The sequence below is a fragment of the Geotrypetes seraphini genome, chromosome 3 (genome assembly GCF_902459505.1).
Source record: "Geotrypetes seraphini chromosome 3, aGeoSer1.1, whole genome shotgun sequence".
In the NCBI taxonomy this organism is placed as follows: domain Eukaryota; kingdom Metazoa; phylum Chordata; class Amphibia; order Gymnophiona; family Dermophiidae; genus Geotrypetes; species Geotrypetes seraphini.
This window is the reverse complement of record NC_047086.1, coordinates 339,306,919-339,334,112: the sequence shown is the minus strand read 5'-3', so window position 1 is coordinate 339,334,112 and position 27,194 is coordinate 339,306,919. Positions and strand designations below refer to the sequence as shown.

Sequence of the window (27,194 nt, the reverse complement as noted above, 5' to 3'; positions counted from 1 at the left end):
CACTCTTCTCTGGACCCTTTTTCATGTAAGGCGACCAGTACTGGACGCAGTATTCCAGGTGAGGGCGTACCATGGCGTACAGCGGCGTGATAACCTTCTCCGATATGTTCGTGATCCCATTCTTAATCATTCCTAGCATTCTGTTCATCCTTTTCACTGCCCCTGCGCATTTTGCGGATGGCTTCATCGACTTGTCAACCAGTATTCCCAAGTCTCTTTCCTGGGGGTTCTCTCCAAGTACCGTCCTGGACATCCTGTATTCGTGTAAAAAATTTTTGTTACCGACATGCATCACTTTACACTTATCCACGTTGAACCTCATTTGCCATGTCGTGGCCCATTTCTCAAGCGTGTTTATGTGACTTTGCAGGTCTTCGCAATCCTCCTGTGTCTTCACTACTCTGAATAATTTTGTATCATCCGCAAATTTAATCAAGTTTTCAAGTTTCAAGTTTATTTATTCATTTGATGAATCCCCTATTAAAATTGCTAGGCGATGTACATAATCCAAGTAGAGAATAAAACAAAGAAACTAACATATTAACAATATAATTACATAAAATACAAACATGAGGTGGGAAGGAAATAATTAAAAGTTACAATCTTAAATTTGGTAGAAAAGGTAAAAACAAAAGGTAAGGGGTTATAAAACCAAAGCACATTTTAAGAAGGATCTCTAAAGCATGTAAAAGTTTCAAATTTTAAAAGCGTCATTAAATAAATAAGTTTTTAAAAAATTTTTAAATGCTACGATGTCATTTTCAGTTCTAATATATTGAGAGAGGGCGTTCCACCATTGTGGTCCCATCACTGTGAACATGTCTGATCTCCTTGTTCCTATGATTTTCAAAGAGGGTACTGAAAGCAGATTTTGATCAGATGATCGGAGTGGACGTTGGGTGTTGTGTGGGATTAAAGATCTAGAAATAAATTGGGGTTCATTGGATGCTAATGTTTTGAAAATAAGTAACATTATTTTGAAAATAATCCTATGGCCGATTGGTAGCCAGTGGGAGTCTTTTAGTAACGGTGAAACATGGTCATATTTTTTCACGTTATATATTAATTTAATGGCCGTATTTTGTATTAACTGCAATCTCCTTTTTTCTTTCTGGGTAATATTAAGAAGAAGAGCATTGCAGTAGTCGATTTTTGATATTACTAAGGAGTGAATAAGTATCTTTATTGAAGTTGAACTAAGAAATTTGGTGATTGAGCGGATCTGTCGTAATTTAAAGAAACAGTTTTTAACGGTAAGAGAGATGTGTTCGTGATAGATCAATTTATCATCTATTACTACGCCGAGAATTTTTACAGAGGAGACCAGGTTGAGTGGAATGTTATTAAGGGTGAACGGTTTTGACAGTATTATGTCTTTTTTCCAATTGAATAACATTGATTTAGTCTTATTAATATTTAACGCTAATTTGTTTGAATTGAGCCAATTTTGTATTTTTTCCAATTTATGGTTAATAGATGTAATTTCAATGTTATTTTCCGGGTCCAAAGGGTGAATGAGTTGAATGTCGTCAGCGTAGGAAAACGAAATGAAACCTATGGACTGACATATCCCTAGTAATGGTGAAAGAAAAATGTTAAACAATAGAGGGGACAGAATAGATCCTTGAGGGATTCCAAATGAGGAAGAGTAAGATGTGGATTCTTCATTATTAAATCTGACAGAAGAAGTGCGGTTAGCAAGATAAGAAGTAAACCAAGAAAGAACTCTCTCATTTATTCCTATTTCTTCAAGTCTGGTTAAGAGCAGATCATGATCTATAGTGTCGAAGGCGGCAGAAATGTCTAAAGAAAAAAGAATGACAGATTTGTGATGGTCTAAGTAGTATTGGATGTTGTTCCAATTTCAGATCGTTTATAAATATGTTGAAGAGCTCGGGTCCAGGCACCAAACCCTGCGGCACTCCACTGGTGATGTTTTTCTGGTTCGAGTATTTTTCATTTACCCCTCACTCTCTGTTTCCTATCCACCAGCCAGTTTTTAATCCACATGAGTATTTCATCCTCGATTCCATGGCTTGCAATTTTTTGAAGTAGTCGTTCATGTGGAACCTTGTCGAACGCCTTCTGAAAATCCAAATATACAATGTCGACCGGGTCACCCTTGTCTGTCTGCCTGAACAAAAAAACAGGACCCAGTGGCCCCAATATAACTTTTCTACACTCAAACCCCACATGTTCTCCTTGTTCCCACTTCTTTTCCCCAGTTCCTCTGATGGGGGTGTTAAATTTTATATCCCCTATATCTTTTATTTCGCTTTCCTTCCCTTGTCCTCAAATTCCTTCTCTCCGCCTAAGCTCCACCCTGCCTTACAAACACCTTGATTTCTCCCATCTTTGGCGTGCTGGTATCTCCTTTTGGCTGGCACACAGTGGCATCACAGTGACATGGTAAAGTGTATTGTATATAATGTACTGCCCTTCCTGCCAGCATGACTGGGTGGTTTACACAAAATAATATTTCAGGTTAGAAAGGGACACCATTTAATATGACAGGATAGAGAAACAGACAAAGATATTTAAAGTAAATAAAACATTTGTATATAAACAGTGTCTGGCTGCTTCAGGACTGCTGTAGAGGTGTTCGGAGAGTGAATATGACTTAAGTGGAGGATGGGTGAGATTAAATCTAATCTTAATGAATGTCAGGGGCCTGAATATGTTCCAGAAGAGGCAATAAGACTCAAGCGCTTGAGGATGGGAGTGGATTTTATTTTTTTAGGAAACCCATTTGTTGGGGAAGCCTATTTTGTATCTAACAGGGAAGAAAGAAAGATCAGTCTGTGGGAATCATCTTTGTTCAGTACTGGGCATGCTGAGTGCATAGGTTCATAAGGGTCAAAGCAGGGAGATATTTGTTGGTGAAAGTAATTCTGCAGCGACATTTATATATATATATATATATATATATATATATATATATATATATATATATATATATATATATATATATATCTGTTAACTAATATGCTATCAATATGCTAGTTTTTTAAGAGTGTGTTGGGGTGGTCTCTCTTACTGTACCTTTCTCCTCTACTGAAATCTGTGTTAAGAAGAAAATTGATACCTATGGCAGTGTATAAAAAGAAAATAAAACAGGACATGGAGGAGAGTCTTTGTGGAGGACAGACAGTTTGGAACAAGGACATAAAGTAGGCTAGAAATTTTATTTTGAAAATTAGAGATATGCAGGATAATGATTTCTATAGGAATATCCAGTGGTGTAGCGAGAGTGCGAGGTGCCCCTCCCCCCATCCTCATCTCCGCCTCCCCACGCTCCTTCCCCAATTCCCCCCTGTCGTGCGTGCATGCCCCCTTCCCTTCCACGTACCTCTAGTTGTTCACCGACATGAGTAACAATTCCGACATGCTCCTCATGACCCCAGCGGCACTCCCTCTGACGTCACTTCCTGTGCACGGCACCCGGAAGTGATGTCAGCGGGAGAGCTTATGCGGTTGCGAGGAACACGTTGAAGTTGTTGCTTGCGGCAATAAACAACCAGAGGTATGGGGGAAGGGGAGGAGTGAGAAGAGACAGAGAGAGTGGAGAGCAGGAGGGGTGCTGGTGCCCACCCTCCACTTACTATGCCACTAAATATGGGATTAGTTTGTGTGATTTTTTATAAAGCAATACAGGCCCTGTAGGGGATACTGAATTTATGGCTACTCTTCTGCAGTCTAAACGAGAAGGGGAAGATACCAATCTCGTATCTAAAAAAATGAACCCATATCTATCTTGGAAAATCTGTGTGCTATTAAATCCCTGCAAGTTGGAAAAATGCCTGGTTTGGATGGCTGTTTGAGAAGCAGTTGGCAGGCCCATTGATGGTAATGTTTGACTCTTTGGAACTGACAGATATTTGACCATATTCTTTATGGGTGGATAGGGCCACTGTTCTCCATAAGCATACAGTATAGAACATTGGTCTCAAACTCAATCCCTTTGCAGGGCCACATTTTGTATTTGAAGATACTTAGAGGGCCGCAGAAAAAATAGTTAATGTCTTATTAAAAAATGACAATTTTGCATGAGGTAAAACTCTTTATAGTTTATAAATCTTCCCTTTAACTGTTAAAGGAAAGATTTATAAACTATAAAGAGTTTTATCTCATGCAAAATTGTCATTTTTTAATAAGTCATTAACTTTTTTTTTTCTGCGGCCCTCCAAGTACCCTATTTTTTCTGTGGCCCTCACAGTTAAAGTTTAGCATCTTTCCTTTCTCAAAACTGACACATTTCAATCACTATATTATAAATAAAATCATTTCCCTACCTTTGTTGTCTGGTGACTTTATTTTCTGTGCTTTTAACTATGTTTCCAGGGCCTTCTTGTCCATTCTCTCCGTCTTCACTTTCTGCCTTACATCCATCTTTGGCATTAACTTAACATTCAATTTTTCCATTCTTCTGCTTTCTTCTCAAAATCTACTTTTCCATATCTTCCCTTCCAATCTTTCTCTCCTTCCCTCCTTATTTCCATGGTCTGACATCTCTCGCCTTCCTTTCTATCCCTCCCTCCTTCATTCCTTTCCCCTGGTCTGGCATCTGTCTCCTTCCCTCATCCCATGCCTTGCATTTTTCCTTCCCCCTCCATGGTCTGGTATCTCCTCCCATGGACTTGGCATCTCTCGTTCCTCTCCTCTCCTCTCCCTTGTCTTCCTTCTCCCTCCTTCCCTCTCTCTCCCCAATTGGGTGCAGCATCAGCATTTCTCTTCCCCTTTCCCTCCCCCCTTCCCTGTGCAGCAGCAGCATTTCCATCTCACCCCCTCCCCCACTTCCCTGTGCAGCAGCAGCATTTCCCTCCCACCCTTCCCTGAGCAGCAGCAGCATTTCCCTCCCACCCTTCTCTGTGCAGCAGCATTTCCCTCCACTTCCCTGTGCAGCAGCAGCATTTTCTCCCCTCAACTTCCCTGTGCAGTAGAAGCAGCATTCCCTCCCCCTCCACTTCTCTGTGCAGCAGCAGCATTTCCCTCCCCCTTCACTTCCCTGTGCATCAGTACTAGCATTTCCCTCCCCCTCCACTTGCCTGTGCAGCATCATTTCCCTCCCTCCTCCACTTCCCTGTGCAGCAGCAGCAACAGCAGCAGAATTCCCCCCCTTCCCTGTGCAGCAGGGCAGCAGCATTTCTCTTCCTCATTTCTGGCCGGCTCCCTTGCCAAAGTCATCTTTCAGGTCAAAGCTGCGGGTGCCAGCTTCTCACGAGCCGCACCTACATCGGAAGCCTTCTCTCTGACGTTCTGACATCAGAGAGGCTTCCGACGCAGGTGCAGCTCGTGAGAGTCGCAGCTGTGGTTTTGAACTGAAAAATAACTTCGGCAAGGGAGCCAGCCTTCATAGAGGCTTCCGACACAGGCCCGGATGCACAAGGAGCCGCCACCCGCGTCTTTGAACTGAAGAATAACTTCAGCAAGGGAGCTAGCCAGACCACAGGCTGCAGAATAGTACCTGGGGGTCCGCATGCGGCCCATGGGTCACGAGTTTGAGACCGCTGGTATAGACCCATTTCATTGCTTGGAGTCTATTATAAAATTTTGACTAAATTTTGGCAATACGATTTAAAATATATGTTGTTCTTGATCCACAGTGACCAACATGGTTTCGTTCCAGGTCAGCAAACTGCTGATAACATCTGATGGGTGTTAAATTTTATATGGCAGGCAAAGCAAAGGGCAATGCAGCTGCTGTTAGTGATTAATGCTGTAAAAGCCTTTGATCACTTCAATTGGCCTCTGATATTGAAAGTCTTTGAGGGAGGGAGATTTCTCAGATGGAGCTTCTAATGCAGGATCCATAGCATGTTTGAAAATCAATGGAGGGTATATGGAGAATTTTACATTGGAGTGGGGAATGATGCAAGGATGTCCCTTATCCCCTTTTCTTGTTGCCTTTGCAATGAAGCCCTTTACCCAGAGAATAAGATCTAATGCCAACATACAAGAATTTCAGATTGTGGAATCTGAATATAAGATTCCCATATCTGTGGATGATAATTTTATTTTTAGTGACCAACCATGGGATTCATTGGGTATTATTTTTATGGAGTTGGAGAGCTTTGAGAAGGTCTCTGGGTTCAAAGTAAATATGGCTAAATCTGAAATATTAAATGCCAATGTGGCAGATGCTGAAGTTTGAACACACCAAGGGAAATTTCAGTTCCAATGTGATAAACTTGACAGCGGACCTAAAGGGTCTTTATTGAAAGAATTATCCATCTTTGCTTCGGGAAGCTAGGAGGGATCTCGACCAATAGGAGGGATTGAACATCTCATGACTGGGAAGGGTAAGTGTGGTAAAAATGATGCTACTACCCAAGTTTCTATATCTTGTGGGAGCATTGCTTGTGTAAATACCAAAGAAAATGTTTCAGGTGGTTCACTGAAAGGTGTTCTTGTACATTTGGAAATGCAGACTGAGACATAGAATAAGTAGAGAGTATACAGTATGAAGCTAAAACTGAGGAGGAATGGGGGGTCCCAATTTTTAGTTGTACCATCAGGCAGTTCAGTTTCATGCTGTCTTGGATTGGAATACAAAGGAGTATAAAAAGTGGACTTGCTTAGAGCATGAAAGTGTACAATATCCATTGTGGAAGCTTCCCTAGAAGATGAGAAAATAAGGTAAAATTGGCCATCAGACCAATAATCCTCTCACTAAAGTGACCCAGAAAATTTGGAAGGCAATTCAGAAGAAGCTGTTGATGAATAAGATATTTCTTAAATGCACATCGCTTCTAAATTTAGAGGCTTTGTCACCAAGTAAACTGGACCCTGTGAATAAAAGATGGGGGGAGAAGGGACTCAAAATGGCATTTTGTAGAGGAAGAAGCAGTCCAGGAGCATAAGGAATTAATGGAAGAGTATGATTTGGACAGGCATTTAATCCAGTGACATGCCTTAGCTGGTTTATGAAGGAGGGATTGCCAATTGAGGTGACCTTGAATACTGGACCCTTCATGGAGAGAATTTTGAGAATTTATGCAACCTTTAGAACTCAATATGAAAAAAGCACCTCAATTTATTTTAAAAAAAATGGGAAGCAGATATAGGGAAACTTAAATTCTACTAGCTAACAGTTGAAAATGGTTATAAAATATTGTACTGTATTCCTAGGGGAAGGGATAGTGCTAGTTGCTGGAAGTAATGTGTGTGTGGGTGCCCTTTAAATATATAAGGAGGTTTTGGAATGAAATAATAGAACTGGTGGAAGTTATTAGTAAAACAAAAATTGCTAACAAGATAGGAGATAGGTGATTGTTTGTTAATGCCTGGGTTCCCAGAGGAGAGGCTTTTGTATATGGTAATTGCATCTCAGATACTGGTAGCAGATTATCAGAAGCAACAGGATGAAGCAGAATACTGAGCAAATTAGACCATGTATATCTTTTGTCCAAGCTTACTACTTGATGCAAAATAAGATGGCAAGATTTTAAGAAATATGGGAAGATTATGGGAAATGGAGGAATTTGAGTGGGTGAACTGGACGGTATGAGTAATTATATTATATATCAATTAGGACATATGGAATCCTTTACTGGTGAGCAGAAATTAGTTTACCTTTTGTGTCCCAGTGTCAGGTTTATGGCCAAAAGTCTTTCTTTAAGATGCAGACTAAGCATAAATCTTTCAGGCACAGATATCAGTGCAGTTTGATGACATCACAAAACCCCCTCAAGCCCAGCATTCTGTTTCTGACAGTGGCAAATCCAGGCCACTGTGGGTCAGCCATCTTTATAAGGAAAATGGCACTAATGCTCTCTAGTGGTAGTCTCAGGAGACTACAGCTAGGGGAACAGATAAGGCCTGCTCCTGCCCTGGGCCACTACTAAGAGACCCTGAATATGTCTCAGGGAGGCAGGAGGGTGTGTGTGTGTGTGTGTGAAAACTTTCTGTTGGGTGGGGGCATGTTTATGTTGGGGCATGCTTGGGGTTGGGGGTCTGTGCTTTGGGGTTTATGCTGGGAAGGGGATCTTCTTGGGGGCAGAATTTGTGCTGGGGGTGATTAGATTAGAAGGTCAGGTCTGTGCTGGGGTGAGGAAATTGTATCAAAAGGCCTTGATGGGGACGGTTAGAGGGAGGCTGGTCAGAAGGTTGTAGGTTGCATTGCCACTGCATTTTTTTTTTCTTTCACATTTAGGCCAGCACCACATTACATACTTTGTCAGATAGCACACGTGATCTCATGCAATCTGCCAATGCATGTAATATGGTGCCTATGGAATAACTGTCTGCCCTGTGCAGTAAATTCAGGGCAGATGGAATGCATGTTGTCTGCATTTTCGGCACCAACTTTGCACTTACTGCACCTGAACTTTTGCAGTGAAGTATAGTAAGTGCAAAAGCTTACTGCACTGTAGTAAACTTATCCTCTATAATAAAACCCTAAGTGCGCATGCGCACTTAGGAGGCCATGATCCCTGCCGACGTGCTTTGTGCTTTCTTGGCCGTGTTCAATTTGCATTGCGCGCGTGTGGCTATTTGAGTGGCGCTGAGAGCAACGGCAGGATGGTGTCCTTCGGCCTGGATGAAGCAGACAGGGTGCAGGTGCTGCGAGGCGTCCAGCTGCTACTGCTGCAAAGGGAAGTGGAGGGGGAGAGGGAAAGGGGGCTGCTTAGGGGGAGGGGTGTGCTGGGGGGCAGGCAGCAATCTTGGTTTGTTCGGGAGGGGGGAGACAGAAGGGGGCCACAGAGAGACACGCAGGCATGGCGCAACAGAGAGAGATAGGCAGGCAGGGGGCCAGGGATAGACACAGACAGAAAGAATGACAAACAGACAGGAGGCCAGAGAGACTGATAAACAGACAGCGGCCAAGGAGAGAGAGAGAGAGAGAAATAAAGAAAGACAGACAGACAGGGGGCTAGGGAGAGACACAGACAGAAAGAATGCCAGAGAGGCAGAGAAAAAAAGACAGACAGACAGACAGCTGCCAAGGAGAGAGAGAGAGACAGAAAGAAAGATAGACCGAAAGCGGCCAAGGAGAAAGAAAGAAAGACAGACAGACACATCTATTCTAGCACCTGTTAATGTAACAGGCTTAAAGACTAGTTCCTAACTAAATAACATCATCAGTAAAACTTTTTTCCTACAAAAGAGGATGAGAAATCCTGAACTGAAACCTTAAGGCTCCCGAAGTCATAGCAGTAGTGCTGCTTTGATTGAATTATGTTTCATGAAGGCAGAATACAAATAGCATCATATTCATAAAGACGAGAATACTTTTTCCAGGGAAGGAATTATATTATCCTAGGCCAGGGGTGTCAACTCAATCACATAAGGGGCCGAAATCTAAAACATAGGGTAAGTCGTGGGCTGGATTTTTTATTAAGATACTTAGGGGTCTTTTTATTACGTAGGCTAATCGATTTAGCGTGCGCTAAATGCATACCTTAATAAAAGGACCCCTTAGTCTTAGTAGAAGTATAGGGTTACAACCTCTCCAACCCCATGCCGACTCTGTGATGTAAACAAAATAAATAAAAAAGACTTTTAATCTCTCTTCCAAACTACCCTCCTATCCAGTATCTCTATCCCCCCTCCCATCCCTTGTGTCCAACTTCTCTCCCTTTCTGTTCCTTCCCTCCCTAAACCCCATTGTCTGCCATCTCTCTCCCTCTCCTCTGTTTAGCCACACTAACAACTTGATTTCCAAACACAATGCATATGAATAGTGAAAAACTTTTGCTATTAGGTTAAAAAAAATTTCTAGTGTGTTTCCGGCTCATTGTGCTGCTTTGTTGCTTCTTTTTTTTTTACCCGGGAGATCTATTCCTAGAAGAGAAAGTGTAACAGATGCTCAATCGTTTTCCCCTCATTGTCTGTGCCTTCTGCTATTTCTCTGCCCATGCTGCTCGCTGAGAAACAGCTTGGCAAAAAGCTCTGACTCTAATTTAATTTAAATATATCGCCCATCCCTCATAGGTCTTACCTTCTGCTAATTTTGGCAGCCTACAGAGAGGATCGCCGATGTTGTAGCGATCCTTGCAGGCTGCTGTCGTCCTGAACACCACGTCCCCTCTGCCGCAATCCCGCCCCTCCTCTGATGTCAGTGGCAGGATAACGGCAGAGGGAACGTGGTGTTCAGGACGATGGCAGCCTGCAAGGATCGCTATAGCTGTGGCGATCCTCTCTGCAGGCTGCCAAAATTAACGGAAGGTAAGAACAGGAGGCACTACAGCACTTCCCAAATCACACTTTTTCTGCCAGCGGGTCAACTTAAGTTAAACTTTTTAATTTTCTGACAGGCCAAATTTTACTACACTGTGGGCCAGAGTTTGACATGTCTGCCCTAGGCCGAAGTATCAGCAGAGCATTCTCTTTGAATTGTACCCACTGGTTTTGGTGGAAGGGGAAAAGGTACCTCAATGATTCTTGAAGGATTCTAAGGATTAAAGGACCTTTGGAACCAGGTCTGGAAGATGAAGGAAATCTAGTTTCTGAGTATTTTCCTGGACATATCTATCATCTCTCGTAGAGTCATTTTTTTATTCTCTAAGGACAAGCAGGCCATCAAGACCGTGCAGTTGGGTGACATCATCCAGTGGAATTTGTTTGGATATACCCTGTTAGCTTAAAATGGTTCTGGATGTGGCAGGGGCATGGGCAGGTCAAAAGCGTGCCCTGCACTTATGCCCTCCAAATTCTGCATATAGCGCCATATGTTGCACAAGCAAATTGGTGCACAAAATCTATTTGCACATGCAACTTAATTGTTTAACAAGACCAATTGGCGCTGATAATTGACCAGTAACATCTAATACAATAGACTCTCAGCTATCCGGCACCCATGGGGATTGGTAGATACTGGATAACAGTTTTTCTGGTTAATTGAGAGTGTGTTAGAAACTTTGTCTAACAATCTCAATCCCCCACCCCCCGCCCCGAAGCACCAGCGTGGCAGTGGTCATGAGCCACAAAGCCCAACTTCCTCCCTCAAGCCCCTTAGTGGCAGAAGCAGGCAGCGTCCTGAGCTGCGAACCCCCTTACTCTCTCTCTTCCTTCTCTGAGTGCAGCCGGTCAGCAGGAAGCAGGCCTGAAAACAGTCTGCTCTCAGCCAACCCCCAGCAGGGCCTTTCCTCTGATGCGTCGAAAGTGACGCGTCGGAGGAAAGGTCCTGCTGGGGTTGACCACAAACATACTGCTTTGAGGCTGCCTTCTGCTGACTGGCTGCGCACGGGTAAGGAAGGGAGGGAGCGAGCGAGGGGGTTTGCGGCTCTTCTTTGTATGTACAACCCTACCTTTTCCTCTTTCCTATACCAATTGTATATACCTATACCTATTTCAACTTGTTTAATTGTCATGTCAACTTGTTTAATTGTCATGTCTATGTAATTGTATATTATTTTAAGTTGGCTGTTTTCCTATCAATTTCAAAATGTACATTGCTTTGAAACTTTGTAAAAGTGATCCAATCCAATTTTAAATAAAGTTGAAACTTCTGCCACTGAGGGAGGGATGAGGGCTTTGTGACTCAAGACTGCTGCCACGCAGGTGCTTTGGGGCAAGGGGAGGGGAGGGGGGTTTTCCTTCTCAGCTGCTTGGGGGCTTGAGGGAGGGAGGGGGGTTTGCGGCTCAAGACCACTGCTGCTGGTGCTTTGGGGGTCACTTGTACCTGTTCTACTCCACTCAGGATTTTGTAGACTTCAATCATATCTCCCCTCAGCCATCTCTTTTCCAAGCTGAAGAGCTCTAACCGTTTTAGTCTTTCCTCTTATGAGAGGAGATCCATCCCCTTTACCATCTTGGTCGCTCTTCTTTGAACCTTTTCTAGCACCACTATATCGTTCTTGAGATATGGAGACCAGAATTGAATGCAATACTCCAAATGAGGTTGCACCATGGAGCAATACAGGGGCATTATGACATTCATAGTCTTGCTAACCATCCCTTTTTTAATAATTACTAGCATCCTGTTTGCTTATATTATTTTATTTGGATTTAGCTTACACCTTTTTCATTAGTAGTGAACTACATTCAGGACCCGAGAAATCTCCCTGTTCTCAGGCAGCTTACAATCAAATTTTGCAGTGAAGCAATAGAGAGAAAGGGGGATGAGACTTGATATACAGCCTTTCTGTGGTTACAAAGTGGTGTACATATTATATACAGGTATTCAGTGGTGTGGCAAGGGTGAGAGGTGCCCGGGGCAGTGGCGCCCCTCCCCCGCCCTCTTCTTCGCCCCCCACCTCCACACGCTCTTTCCCTGCCCCCCTCCTGCCACGCATGCACCACTTCCCTTCCCTCATACCTCTGTATTGTTCCTGGCATGAGCAACAACACCCAGGCTGCTGTCGTGCCAGCGTTAGCTCTTCCTCTGATGTCACTTCCTAGGCGCCTGCCCACCGGACTCCTGGAATGGATTTGGTCTCCAAAACGGGTCCTAAATGTGCCCTACCAGCTGCCTGGGCCGCCAAAAACTCCAGAGCAGCCTTGAATCAACCCAGCAGCTGTACCGAAGCCCCAGAAGCATCGTTTACATAAGGAGGGTAGGGGATGGGCAGCCTTTGGAGGGGGGGGAGCTGCTTTGCGACAGAGTTTCAAGCAGCGAGAAATGAGAATGGGGAACAGATGACAAGGGAGGTTGTCAGGGAGGACGAAACAATGGAGCAGCCACCCTACCGGGTGTTAAATGTAGTCATGTTATTAGCAGCCATGATAGCTAGTGCATTGCATACTAATGATCCATACATTCACTTTCACCACAGACCAATCCCAAGCCTCGTCCATTCTACCATGCAGCTAGTATATATATATATATATTATTTTTTTTTAACCATGCTGGCTGTTTTAACACTTCATTTGATAAAACCCAAACTAGCTACTTAACAATTAAACTTATAATGGAAGCTAAGAAATTTGATCATGTGACTCCTCTTCTTAAGAAAGCGCACTGGCTCCCAGTCGCGCACCGTATAATGTGTAAACTAAGTCTGCTTACTTTCAAATCTTTGCTATACAAACTCCGGCTTTTATTCATAAATTACTGATTCCTTATACCTCAACTGGATTATTGAAGTCCATTGATCAACATTTACTAGTTATTCCCTCACTTAAAATTATTAACATATGGCAACAAGTCATCTTTTCTATCAAAGCCCCTCAAACATGGAATTCCCTCCCTATTTATTTAAGGGAAGAACTCAATTTGGATAAATTTAAGAGCAAATTAAAAAGCTTTCTTTTAAAGGATGCATTTGATTAGACAGCTTGACTAGGAGTCTCATTCCAATTCCATTCTCTAACTTCCCTGAAGTACATTGCTCTCTCCCTTCCTATTGTTTTGTTCCCATAACTGTCTTATCTACTATCAACAATTTGTATTTCTTTTCCCATTCTTTCCTCTTGTTTTAATATGTTTGTAAGGTTAGTCCTTAATATGTTCTACAAGGTTAAGTTTTTCGTTTGTTTTGTTGCCCCCTAAAATTTTGTAATTTTAGAATTTTGAATAAGCAATTAATCAAATTTATAATAAACTTGAAAGTTAACACCCAAAACCTGCAACATTTGTGGTTAAAATAAAGCCACAAATCAAAATCAATAAAACATTGTTGTCCAAAGAATGGTTCACTTAAATATTGTTGATTACAAACATACATATGTTATATCTCACAAAAGGACTCTCGAGGAAGAAGTGATTTTTTAAAACACGGACCTTGTCGGGTTTAGGTCTCAATATCTAAGTGAACCATTCTTTGGACAACAATGTTTTATTGATTTTGATTAAAGACTTGCCATTTTGTACATCACTTTGAAGTTTTTTTTCTTTGGGTTTTGTTGCTCCATAATCACTGCAGACTCATCGGATTTCTTTTTGCTTTAAAATAAAGCCACTGATATTTACAACTGCTTGACTGCTCGACTGTATTTTATAAAAAGCATGTATAAATTGCGACTCCACCTATGCTCCATATAATTATCCTCTAAAATATATCCTCTAAATCAGGGGTGTCAAAGTCCCTCCTCGTGGGCCGCAATCCAGTCGGGTTTTCAGGATTTCCCCAATGAATATGCATAAGATCTATTTGCATGCACTGCTTTCATTGTGTGCGCTAATAGATCTCATGCATATTCATTGGGGAAATCCTGAAAACCCGACTGGATTGCGACCCTCGAGGAGGGACTTTGACACCCCTGCAGTCTAAATATACCCTCTAAATATTTACACTGCTTATCGGTGATTTTTCAGTGCCACTAAAAATTCCCTCCAAAAACTCTAGATATAGCTGAGCAGTTTAATTTAGAGCAGAAAACAAATGTCCTAAATTAAACCACTCAGCTATATGAATAGCAAATGAGTATCACTGCAGTGTGTTTAGCGCAGGGGTCCCCAAAGTCCCTCCTTGAGGGCCGAATCGAGTTGGGTTTTTAGAATTTCCCCAATGAATATGCATTGCACATAGATCTCATGCATATTCATTGGGGAAATCCTGAAAACCCGATTGTATTCAGCCCTCAAGGAGGGACTTTGGGGACCCTGGTTTAGCAGCTAGTGGCGAGCACTTTCCACATGTATTCACTGCTGCCTGTCTGGATAGCAATGCTTGATGTGCATATTTTTAAATGTTACAGTAACTGTTTAAAAAGTGTGCTCACTGCTGCGGCTCAGTATTGGGTTGGTACATTTTTATATTTGTCCTTATGTTTGGCTTCGTTGGTTGGTTGGTTGTTTTTTTTACTAAGCCACAATAGAGGTTTCTACTGCATCCCGGAGCACTAAATATAGTAGCATAGTAGATGACGGCAGATAAAGACCCAAATGGTCCATCCAGTCTGCCCAACCTGATTCAATTTAAATTTTTTTTTTTTCTTCTTAGCTATTTCTGGGCGAGAATCCAAAGCTTTACCCGGTACTGTGCTTGGGTTCCAACTGCCGAAATCTCTGTTAAGACTTACTCCAGCCCGTCTACACCCTCCCAGCCATTGAAGCCCTCCCCTGCCCATCCTCCTCCAAACGGCCATGCACAGACACAGACCGTACAAGTCTGCCCAGTAACTGGCCTAGTTCAATCTTTAATATTATTTTCTGATTCTAAATCTTCTGTGTTCATCCCACGCTTCTTTGAACTCAGTCACAGTTTTACTCTCCACCACCTCTCTCGGGAGCGCATTCCAGGCATCCACCACCCTCTCCGTAAAGTAGAATTTCCTAACATTGCCCCTGAATCTACCACCCCTCAACCTCAAATTATGTCCTCTGGTTTTACCATTTTCCTTTCTCTGGAAAAGATTTTGTTCTACGTTAATACCCTTTAAGTATTTGAACGTCTGAATCATATCTCCCCTGTCTCTCCTTTCCTCTAGGGTATACATATTCAGGGCTTCCAGTATCTCCTCATACGTCTTCTGGCGCAAGCCTCCTATCATTTTCGTCGCCCTCCTCTGGACCGCCTCAAGTCTTCTTACGTCTTTCACCAGATACGGTCTCCAAAACTGAACACAATACTCCAAGTGGGGCCTCACCAATGACCTGTACAGGGGCATCAACACCTTCTTCCTTCTACTGACTACGCCTCTCTTTATACAGCCCAGAATCCTTCTGGCAGCAGCCACTGCCTTGTCACACTGTTTTTTCGCCTTTAGATTTTCGGACACTATCACCCCAAGGTCCCTCTCCCCGTCCGTGCATATCAGCTTCTCTCCTCCCAGCATATACGGTTCCTTCCTATTATTAATCCCCAAATGCATTACTCTGCATTTCTTTGCATTGAATTTTAGTTGCCAGGCATTAGACCATTCCTCTAACTTTTGCATAGAATTCCTATGAGCGTCAGAGCATTTAGCACTCTGGTCTGCGGTAGAAACCTCTACTGCAGCTTAGTAAAAGGGGGCCTTATTTATTTACCATATTTATATCCTACTGTAACCAAAGTGGGTTACAAAAATACCTGCATAATTAAAATTGACACACAACACTATAACAATCTTTGTTATCTTTCAGTCTTCATATACACATCTCTATACATTGTATATATACCTATGGCCAACGATTCATAGGTCCAAATATAAATAGTCATGAACATGACATCATAGGAGAGAATGAGTTAATTTCACTGATATGTTTCTTGCTATTTACCAATGTCTTTGGCAAGAATTCAGCTGCTCAAATCACACATAGGGCTAAATACCATAAGCTTATATGTTAGGACCTAGAAGCTTGCCGCTACAAGTTAGCCAATAACTCAATAATCTAGTCAGGCATTAATAATAATAAACACAGCTAGAGAAATTTACTTTTTGCCAGATCTTGATGCAAGCAATATTAGGGTGGAGGTGCAACCTCAAAATAGCATTTGATGGCAGAGCTAGTGACTCAGTGGTAATATAGTGGGGAACATCTCCTTCTATTCCTGGGCTCAGCCTCTTCTTTTTTGGCTAGCAAAGGTTGGGGATACTGTGTAGGCAACATTCATGACCCCTGGAAAGGAGACAGTCTGAATCATTGCAAAATGGTGACACCTGCTGGTCAAACTCAGGATACAAACAAAGTAGAAGCACATTGAATTCTGGAGGAAGCCACAATCTTTGTCCTTTGCCTATGGCTAAGGTGCTAATTTTCAAAACACTTAGGGGGCTCCAAACAAAAATGTGTCTAAAAACCTGTCCAAATTGGCACTTGGATGACCTAAAAGACAGGTCATCCAAGTGCCGATAATCGAAATGGGTTTTTAGACGTATCCATAGACTTTTTAGGCCTCTGAGTCCTGCTGTACGCCCAGAGCTAAAAGGGATGTTTTTGATGGAGTGGTTAGGGTAGGATGTGGGCCGCCCTAGCCTTAGTTGTCCTGCAGGTATAATCGAAAGTTTTACAAGGCTGTCTGGACGGAACTTATATGTTGTGACTTAGGTGATCTAAAAACAGGTCTTAGTGCCCACAAAATATCCAAAGTGACCAGATAACCACTGCAGACACAAAGTACAGACCCACTCACACTCCCCCAGTGATCACTGACCCCCATACCGCTATAAAAATAGAAATAAAAACATACATACCTGCCTCCAGAACATCAGCACCTGGAAAGCCTAGTAGAGTTGCACAGAGGTGGCTTAAGTAGTCTGGGGGGGGCAGACTAGTGAACCATAGAGAGGAGGATCCAGGTCCATAAGCTACTCTAACCACTGCATTCATGGTGAAAAATGTGAGTCCACCCCCAAAAAAAAGCCAAACCCTACTGTACTACCATATAGGTGCCACCTGCAGCCATAAGAGCTATTGGGATTGTAGACAGGTAGATATAGTAGGTTTTGGGGATGTTTTGGGGGGCTAATTATGACCTGCAAGGGAATTGTAGTGAGATGTTTATGTGGCACCCTTTTTGTGAAGTTAACAGCAGGTGCTTCACTAATCTGTTGCCATGTCTCGGTGACTAGTCCATCACTTTGCTGGCTCCTCCCATGTCCAAAAAGTCTTGTTCTAGGCGTTTCGGACTTGGACGATTTTTTATGGATGAGAATGTAGTATAAAGATAGATGTACTAGTGGCTTGGATGATCAAATGGCTGGACATAGAACTAAACGATTTAAAAAAAAAATAATTGGGGGATGAATTTTTGAAGAATGGACTTTGGATTCTGCTGACTTTTGGCAACTAGCACCATAGGTCCAAACGGACTTAGACTTTTGTTTTTATTATGCCCCTCTGTGTGTCTAAATTCTTTGAAAATGAGCCCCTAAGTCAATGGCTGGGCTAAGTGAGGTTGGTGGGAGAATATACACATGGCACCAAAGCCCAACTGACGCAGGTTCTGATTGAGCTGGAAGTGCTACAGAGGAAAATGAAACAATAAAATATATTGTGATATTTCCTGTAGGAAAACTATCTCTAACTAAATAATATGATTTGTCTTTATTAATATGAATAATCTGGGCTTTAGCTATAGTTTATTCCTAAAGGCTGTTGGTGAGATGAGACATTGTTGTGTTTTCAGAGATCAGTACAATGTCTAAGACAGGTCTGAAAAATTGCTTTTGTGTTACCTCAGGAGGATTCTGTAATTTCATGTGGTATTGGTAGCTATTACAGTGAAAAGGTTTATCTTTTTTTGGTTTTCAGCTGCACTAATGGACAGTTTCATCATCCTGTCATTTTGGGATAAAAACAAACTTTGTTATATCCAGTTTACAAAGGCAGATTCTCCCGATACCAACAAAAGACTGGAAAAACTGTCGTCCTTGGATTTTAAGGTACAGTCAATGGCAATATCTATGTCTCTGTACTTCAGGAAGCAGGTGAAAGCTGGGCTTCCCTCGGAAACCTTTAATGGAAAAGGCAACTAGCTAGCTAGTCACACATGCAGCGAAGATCATGGGTGCACATATTGTAGCTTTAACCACACGTACTCTAGCTGAGATCAGTTGCATGCAGTTTTTCATCAAATTAGTCACCCTTAGATGCTCCTGTTACTCTCTATTTATTTATTTAATTCATTTTCAATCCCTTTCTCCCCAAAGAGCTCAGAATGGGCTACAGGTTGTACATGCATAATATGTAGTCAAAACAGTTTACAGGTTAAGTATGCTTCATATACAGTCATTAGTTATCTTATGCATATATATCATATACATATACAGTCGAATGAAAAAATTAGGACATCCCATGAAATATTCAGTTCTTTCTTAAGAAATGTTCACATATCGATGTCAAATCTTTTTTTTTTAAATTTATCTCTGGAAAAGAAAGTGACGTAATCGCAGGTAAACAACAAAAGTTTTCCTTGGTTTACTCATGAAACAAAAGATATCCACAAAAATTTGTATTCTAACTGAGGAAGCTGAGTGATTCACTAGAGCAACAGGATGCAAGTTTCATTTGGAAGTGACTTTTGCATCCCGTTGCTCTGGTGAATTGCTTAGTTTGTGGATTACTGCCTACTGTTTGTCAATCTCACGCCTTTGAGAGGATTCATAATGACTCCTGATGAAGACATATTGTTTATGTGTAGAAACGCTGGCCGTGTTGAGCTCAGCTGTAATCCATTTCATGTGATTCTCCAATAAAGACTGTGTATTCCTATGGAAAAACTATCCTTTCGTCCTCACTTATTTTTTGCTGAGGGATTGCTCCTGCCCATAATTCCACCCCCAAGGTACATAGGAGGTCTTAATGGTGGAGGAAAGACCTTTTTGAAAGACTGGATTCCAGAAGAGCCTCAAGGTCTCTGTGGGGGGAGGGGGGATGTTGTCTAGGTGGGGATCTAGACTTGGGGATACTTCAGGAGGAAGTTTGTGATGTGGGATCTCATGGGACATCTTATGAAAACTCTAGTTAGCCCCTTTAAGATATGGTCTGGGAGTATCTGGCTATGGTTTGCAGCATATTTCTGAGATGGTAAAATAATGCTGCTTGTGAGTTGGCTTGCTAACTACCTTGGCAAATCAAAGTGCTGTTTTAAAGTTGCACAAGCAAATTGATTAGCAGAATCTCTGTACATTTTTTTTAGGCCAAAGCCTCACTCTGATCATAACGAATATGCTTTAGATGCTGAAAGTACACATGAAATAATTAGAACTGTACTTTGAAGATTCAGCTTCTGTATAGTTTTTTTTCTGTTTGATATAGAGGATTATATTCTAAAATTCTTGCATATAATGACAGCGACCTTGCAAAACTGAACAGCTCCTCTGTAGATAAGAAAAGGCAGACAGCGTTTTCTGCAGTAAGAAAAATTTAATAGACACTCCTCACAATCATCAAACATATTTGATCAAATAAAAATTGGAAACTTTATGACCAGTGTTGTAATTTCTCCCTCCACAAATCTACAGGTACAGTGGTGCCTCACACAATGAACTTAATTCGTTCCAGGAGCAAGTTTGTTATGCGAAAAGTTCGTTATGTGAAACGCGTTAAGCGCAGTGACTAACGACTGCCTGCAGTGCCTGCGCGGAAGGATGCAATACATCGGCAGCGATCGTGGAAGCTCGGGCGACTTCGTTGTGTGAAATGAAGTTCGTTGTATGAATCATGACATGAAGTTCGTTGTGTGCAGCGTTCGCTGTGCGAGGCGTTCTTTATGCGAGGCACCACTGTAATTTGTTTATTCATATCAGGGACTTTGCATCTGTAAAGTATATTTTTGGAGGATGTGCTTAATTTAAGTTTTCCCACGTTACTTTTTTTTTGTGTGGCTAGAAGTAACTCATCTGTTACAATGAGATGACAGTATCTGAAGTATTTTCCAGGCTGTTCCAGTTCAGAGACCCTTTTCAGCTGCATTTTGTATTTACAAGATTGGCCCAACTACCGTAATATGGATTTGAAGCAGTTCACTATCCACCAAGGGGTTCTTTTATCAAGCTGCGGTAGGGGTTTAACGTGCGTAACACCGCATGTTAAACCGCCTGCCGCGCTAGCCGCTAATGCCTGCATTGAGCAGGTGTTAGTGTTTCAGCCGGCCGCGGGGGTTAGCGCGTGATGAATTGTCCGACACGCTAACCCCACTAGCGCGGCTTGATAAAAGGACCCCCAAGAATTAAGCTGACCCTACAAAATTTATTTTGTAATAATTGATGACGCATGCTTACAATTGCTTATATTTTCCATTTGCTTCAATATTAGAGATCCTTTTGGTGAGAGCCGCAAACACAAAATGTTCTGCCCAAGGCAGTCACATTTCCAGTCGTTGATTAACCTAATGTGGAAAATCTAAACGCAATTAAGTGCTGCTTAGACATCCAAAATCTTATGAGAAAATGTATTTAAGCAAGTCTAAACTACGTATCTCAGTTCCTCCTGCATATAAGTTAAGCAGAATAAATATTTGTATAAACAGAACTTGACCAAAAAAAAGCAATAGGACTTGTTGGGGAGTGTCTCTCCATATATTTGTCTGCTGTCTATATGCATAGAATTTGTGTATGTGCAAAGAAATCTATGTACAGTGGTGCCTCACACAACGAACTTAATTCGTTCCAGGAGCAAGTTTGTTATGCGAAAAGTTCGTTATGTGAAACGCGTTTTCCCATAACAATACATGTTAAAAAAAATAATTCGTTCTGTAGCATAAAATATGCTAAGATGACATAAAAAAAGATAAATTTTTGGTTATTATTTTTATTTAGATACATCTAAAAACATAATTGTTTTTTAAAACAACACACATTTTTTAAATTTAAAGACAGACTAAGTAGAGTCTAATTTTACAGTGAGAGAGGGCAGAGTCTCAGCGGCAAAAACTGGGACTTAACTGTTCATTTTTTTTTTTTTTTCTACCGTGTTTCCCCGATGATAAGGCAGGGCCATCAAATAAGACAGCCCCCCCTTTTTAGAAAAAAATGTAAAATAAGGCACCCCCCCGCAAATAAGCCACCCACCGATACCTGCGCTTACCCGAATCGGGTGGTACGGTGGGTGACTCCGTGTGGTCCCTGGCACCCCCGACACGATCGGGGCAAGAGGGAGCTCAAGCCCTCTTGCCCCCCCGACTCCCCGACACGATCGGGGCAAGAGGGAGCTCAAGCCCTCTTGCCCCCCCGACTCCCCGACACGATCGGGGCAAGAGGGAGCTCAAGCCCTCTTGCCCCCCCGACTCCCCGACACGATCGGGGCAAAAGGGAGCCCAAGCCCTCTTGCCCCGCCGATTCCCCAACTCCCCGACAATATCGGGCCATGAGGGAGCCCAAGTCCTCCTGGCCACGGCGACCCCCTAACCCCACCCTGCACTACATTACGGGCAGGAGGGATCCCAGGCCCTCCTGCCCTCGATGCAAACCCCCCCTCCCCCCAACGACCGCCCCCCCCAAGAACCTCCGACCGCCCCCCCAGCCTACCTGCGACCCCCCTGGCCGACCCCCACGACACCCCCAACCCCCTTCCCCGTACCTTTCTGTAGTTGGCCGGACAGACGGGAGCCAAACCCGCCTGTCCGGCAGGCAGCCAACGACGGAATGAGGCCGGATTGGCCCATCCGTCCCAAAGCTCCGCCTACTGGTGGGGCCTAAGGCGCCTGGGCCAATCAGAATAGGCCCGGGAGCCTTAGGTCCCTCCTGGGGGCAGGGCCTGAGGCACATGGTCGGGTTGGGCCCATGTGCCTCAGGCCCCGCCCCCAGGAGGGACCTAAGGCTCCCGGGCCTATTCTGATTGGCCCAGGCGCCTTAGGCCCCACCAGTAGGCGGAGCTTTGGGACGGATGGGCCAATCCGGCCTCATTCCGTCGTTGGCTGCCTTCCGGACAGGCGGGTTTGGCTCCCGTCTGTCCGGCCAACTACAGAAAGGTACGGGGAAGGGGGTTGGGGGTGTCATGGGGGTCGGCCAGGGGGGTCGCGGGTCGGCTGGGGGGGCGGTCGGAGGTTCTTGGGGGGGGCGGTCGTTGGGGGGAGGGGGGGTTTGCGTTGAGGGCAGGAGGGCCTGGGATCCCTCCTGCCCGTAATGTAGTGCAGGGTGGGGTTAGGGGGTCGCCGTGGCCAGGAGGACTTGGGCTCCCTCCTGGCCCGATATTGTCGGGGAGTTGGGGAATCGGCGGGGCAAGAGGGCTTGGGCTCCTTTTTGCCCCGATCGTGTCGGGGAGTCGGGGGGGCAAGAGGGAGCCAGGCGGAGAGAGGGCAGTTAAGCGCAGTACCTGCGCGGAAGGATGCAGCTCGGGCGACTTCGTTGTGTGAAACGAAGTTCGTTGTACGAATCAAGACATAAAGTTCGTTGTGCGCAGTGTGCGCTGTGCGAGGCGTCAGTTGTGTGAGGCACCTATGTATACAAATATATAAAGGCAATAGTGGGTAGAAAGGAAGTCTGGCACTGAAGGATGAGCAGAGCAGTCTGATAGTGTGCACCAGTGTTTGAGTATAAACAACTGAAGCAGCTTTAAGAGCAAAAACACCCTTTATTGAGGACAGTAGTGCAAGACACAAAACAGAGAGCCTTTCCTACCTTACAGACAAGGCCAATAGCTGAGCAACAAAACATTCCAAACACATAGGTAGTAGAAGCGTAATCTAGAGGACTACTTCTTCCTTTTTTGGACCTCTTTGACTTTCTCCAACTATGGGTTTTTATCTTCCCTGGTTGGGCCATGCCCTCCTGGCTGAATTCCAGGCCTTACTGTATTAATGTGGCCCAGTGAGGGAATGTGTTTAAGGAGGACCAGGGTTCTCTTATACACTTCCTCACAGAAGATGAGAAAGCCAGTGGTTTTTTTTTTAATGACTGGCTTTCTTTTATATCTATTCAGGACTTATGGTAACCCAACCCCCATGGCACAGAAAAGTGAAAGAACTCACGATGACACAATTTTCAGTTTTCAGGGCCCAGGTTCCATCAGCCCAAGAAGAGACAGGCATAAGATGCAACAATTTTTAACAGTAGCAAATTACCTGGACCAGATGGTATATATCCAAGAGTGCTGAAAGAATTGAAAAATGAACTTGCAGGGCTATTGTTAGTAATTTGTAATTTTTCTCTAAAATCCAACATAGTACCAGAAGACTGGAGGGTGGCCTTGATGCTGGTTTTTAAAAAGAGTTTCAGAGGCAGTGGCGTACCAAGGGGGAGCGGGGTGGTGGTGCACCCCGGGTGCCAGCCCTGAGGGGGTGCTCCCGGCCTTGCCGTTCAGTCCCCCCCCACGCCCAAAGGACCGCTCGCCCCACTGACCTTCCAGCACCACCTATGAAGCAGCCCACAGCAGGATCGCGACGTCAGCGATCCCTGAGCTGCTTGGGCGCTGCTTCCTGCGCCGCGGTCCCGCTCCTCCTCTGACATCAGAGGAGGGGCAGGACCGCGGCGCAGGAAGCAGCGCCTAAGCAGCGCAGGGATCGCTGACGTCGCGATCCTGCTGCGGCTGCTTCATAAGTAGTGCGGAGAGGCCAGGGGGGCGAGCGGTCCTTCGGGGTGGGTCGGGGCATCAGGCCTTCAGGGTGGGGCAGGCAGGCAGGCTTTCAAGGGGGAAGGGGGGGTGACAGGCAGGCAGGCAGGCCTTCAAGGGGGGACAGGCCTTCAAAGGGGGGGAACAGGCAGGCCGTCAAGGGGGGGTGCAGGCCTTCGGGGGGGTGCAGGCTTTCGGGGGGGTGCAGACCTTCGGGGGGGTGCAGACCTTCAAGGGGGGGGCAGGCCTACAAGGGGGTGGGACAGGCCTTAAAGGGGGGGACAGGCCTTTAGGGGGGGGTGCAGGCCTTCAAGGGGGTGCAGGCCTTTAAGGGGGGGACAGGCCTTCAAGGGGGGAGACAGGCATTCAAGGGGGGGACAGGCCTTCGGGGGGTGCAGGCCTTCGGGGGGGGTGCAGGCCTTCAAGGGGGGGACAGGCCTTCAAGGGGGGGACAGGCCTTCAAGGGGGGGACAGGCAGGCAGGCCTTCAAGGGGGGGACAGGCCTTCAGGGGAGGGTGCAGGCCTTCAAGGGGGGGACAGGCCTTCAAAGGGGGGGACAGGCAGGCAAGCCTTCAAGGGGGGGGACAGGCCTTCGGGGGGTGCAGGCCTTCGGGGGGGTGCAGACCTTCAAGGGGGTGCAGGCCGGCCTTCAAGGGGGGGACAGGCCTACAAGGGGGTGGGACAGGCCTTCAAGGGGGGACAGGCAGACCTTTAAGGGGGGACAGGCCTTTGGGGGGGACCCTGGTTTAGAAGTACACAGAGGGAAGGGGGTGTTCAAAGAGACGTGCATATGCCAAACTTTGGGGGGGGAAGAAATAATGGGTCTGAAAATAGAGGAGAGGGAGAGAGATGATGGACCATGGGATTTAGGGAGGGAAGGAACAGAAAGGGAGAGAAATTGGACACAAGGGATGGTGTGGAGGAGGGATAGAGATACTGGATAGGAGGATAATTGGGAAAAGAAAGGGAGAGAAGGTGGACTCTGGGGTGGTGGGGAAGGAGGGAGAGATGCCGGATGAAAGGGCAGTTAAGAAAAGGTGGATCTGGGGAGGGAGATGAAAAAAAGGAAAGATACCAGACTTCCTGGGGAGGGAAGGGAAATGGAAAGGGAGGACAGAGTTGGCAGATGGATGGTTAGCATGCAGAAAGAAGAAAGAAGGAGACCCTGGCAAGCAAGTTATCGGAAGAAAACCAGAGCCTTGGACCAACAAGATTTGAAATATAACCAGACAACAAAAGGTAGAAAAATTAATTTTATTTTCTGTTTTGTGATTATAATATGTCAGATTTGAAATGTGTATCCTGCCAGAGCTGGTGTTGGACTGCAAACGTGAGCTATGATTTAACAGAGAGAGGAAAAGTCTTTTTTGTTTCTTTATTTTATTTACACCACAGCGCCAGTGTGGTTAGGAGAAGCCAAAGGGGGCGAAAAAGCTATAAAACCCACCAGGAGTTTTGAAAAAAATCACCCAACTGGGCCGGAAAATCGAATTGAAAAACCAATTCAATAGGCTGAATCCAATCGAAATTTTTTTTCCTGAATCTGGCAGCATTAGTTTGCTTTAGGACCTGGGATTGGGGAGAGATGGCATACTCAGTACTTTATAAGTGAAACGAGGATTTGGTCAGACTTTTGAAGTGTCTGCAGAAAAAAAATATTGTATAGGCCGGGGACATGAAACAGCAGGAAATGGGAACTTTTCTTCCTTCTATTTTTGTGAATGGAAAGGCTGAGGATGTCAGAGAGTTCAGTTAAAATATGTGCTTTATAAGAAAATATAATAATGTGTTTTATAAAGTTTATAGCATAGCTGGCCTACCCAGTGAGGTGTTCCTAGTGGTGGTGGTGGCAGCGTGTCAATGTGTTGAGAGGAAGAGGTAGTCTGGGAAATTCTGCTGAGCAAACTCCGGGCCCATTTCCCCCCCCCCCCCCCCCCAGTTAGTCCACTCTATTCAACTGGTTCACACACTGAGTGGATCTTTGGGTGTTGTTTTGGGATCTCTTCCAGTGGTTTATCAGTATCTCCTTCTGGTCCAAGGAAGGAAACTTTGTTATCCTTAGCATTGACCTACAGAATATGTTTGTAACAGCGCTGCTTGTGTGGCATTAGGCTACGTAGTGATCGAAAGAAAAAAACAGACCTTTGCACATTTTTGCACTATATGGTGGGTGTATGAGGAGATTCACATTTCCTGCACAGCTAAGTCCATGTGAAGTTACCTTGTGCTGTATTTGACATCTAGCAAGGTCTCTGTTTGAAAGGAAAGATCTAAACTTAAAAATGAAGTGGCCAGAAGTTATGGTAAAAGCAGATAGCTTAGCTGGTTTTAAGAAAGATTTGGACAAATTCCTGGAGGAAAAGTCCATAATCTGTTATTAAGACATGGGGGAAGTGTCTGCTTGCCCTGGATCGGAAGCATGGAATGTTGCTACTCTTTGGATTTTGACCAGGTATTAGTGTCCTGGATTGGCTACCATGAGAATGGGCTACTGGGCATGATGGACCATTGGTCTGACCCAGTTAGGCTATTCTTATGTTATGTTCTCATCTGTAGGGGCCTTTGTTTTCACTTTTTATTTTAATGTATTTTTTTTCTGGGAACTTATCAATGTTTTTTTTTATAATGGAAGAGAATTAATGTGTGTGGGATGAGGGGGTAACTAATTTCTTCAGCTAAATAATTCAATCCACCTCAAACAGACATAGGAGAACTCACGCACCATTCACACACCCTCCAACCAAAAACGTCAAAAGAAAAAAACTGTTCGACAACCTCCTAGTCATTCCAGCTGCAACACTCGACCCCCAACTCTACAACCTATTGACCTCGACCACAAACTACAAAACCTTCAAAAAAGAAATAAAAACCCTTCTATTCAAAAAACACATAAAACCGAACTAACACAATCAGAACTGTCCTAAGCATCACCTGCAACTACTCCATATGTACTTCTGATGTCATGACAATTCAGACATAATTTATGTTATGTTATGTTTGGAATATAAGAAAATTTTCACTGCCTGTTTCTATTCTGACCATTTATTCCGTTTCATGGTCATTACAAAAAATATTTTTTTTACATGGGGGGTGTGTCAAAAAAATGATGGGCCCTGGGTGCCACATACCCTAGGTACGCCACTGTCCAGAGGTAATCCGGAAAATTATAGATTGGTGAGTCTGATATTAGTGCTGGGCAAAATGACAACATATACATAAGCATTGATTCATGAGAGAAAGCTAACATGGATTTAGTCAAGGGAAATCTTGCCTCACTAATCTACTGCATTTCTTTGAAGGGGTGAATGAACATGTGGCTAAAGGAGAGCTGGTTGATATTGTATATTTGGATTTTCAAAAGGCATTTGACAAAGTACCTCATGAAAAACTTTTG

General features: G+C 44.1%; 1 protein-coding gene across 3 annotated transcripts in view; it reads left to right on the top strand.

The window, feature by feature from the left end:
* The window catches only part of WDPCP (WD repeat containing planar cell polarity effector), a 483,012-nt gene that overhangs the window by 178,704 nt on the left and 277,114 nt on the right, over positions 1 to 27,194 (top strand). For all 3 annotated transcript variants that reach the window (XM_033938784.1, XM_033938782.1, XM_033938783.1), the window contains one exon: positions 18,062 to 18,192. In XM_033938784.1, the coding sequence (XP_033794675.1) occupies positions 18,062 to 18,192 (131 nt within the window). The remainder of the gene's footprint in view (positions 1 to 18,061; positions 18,193 to 27,194) is intronic.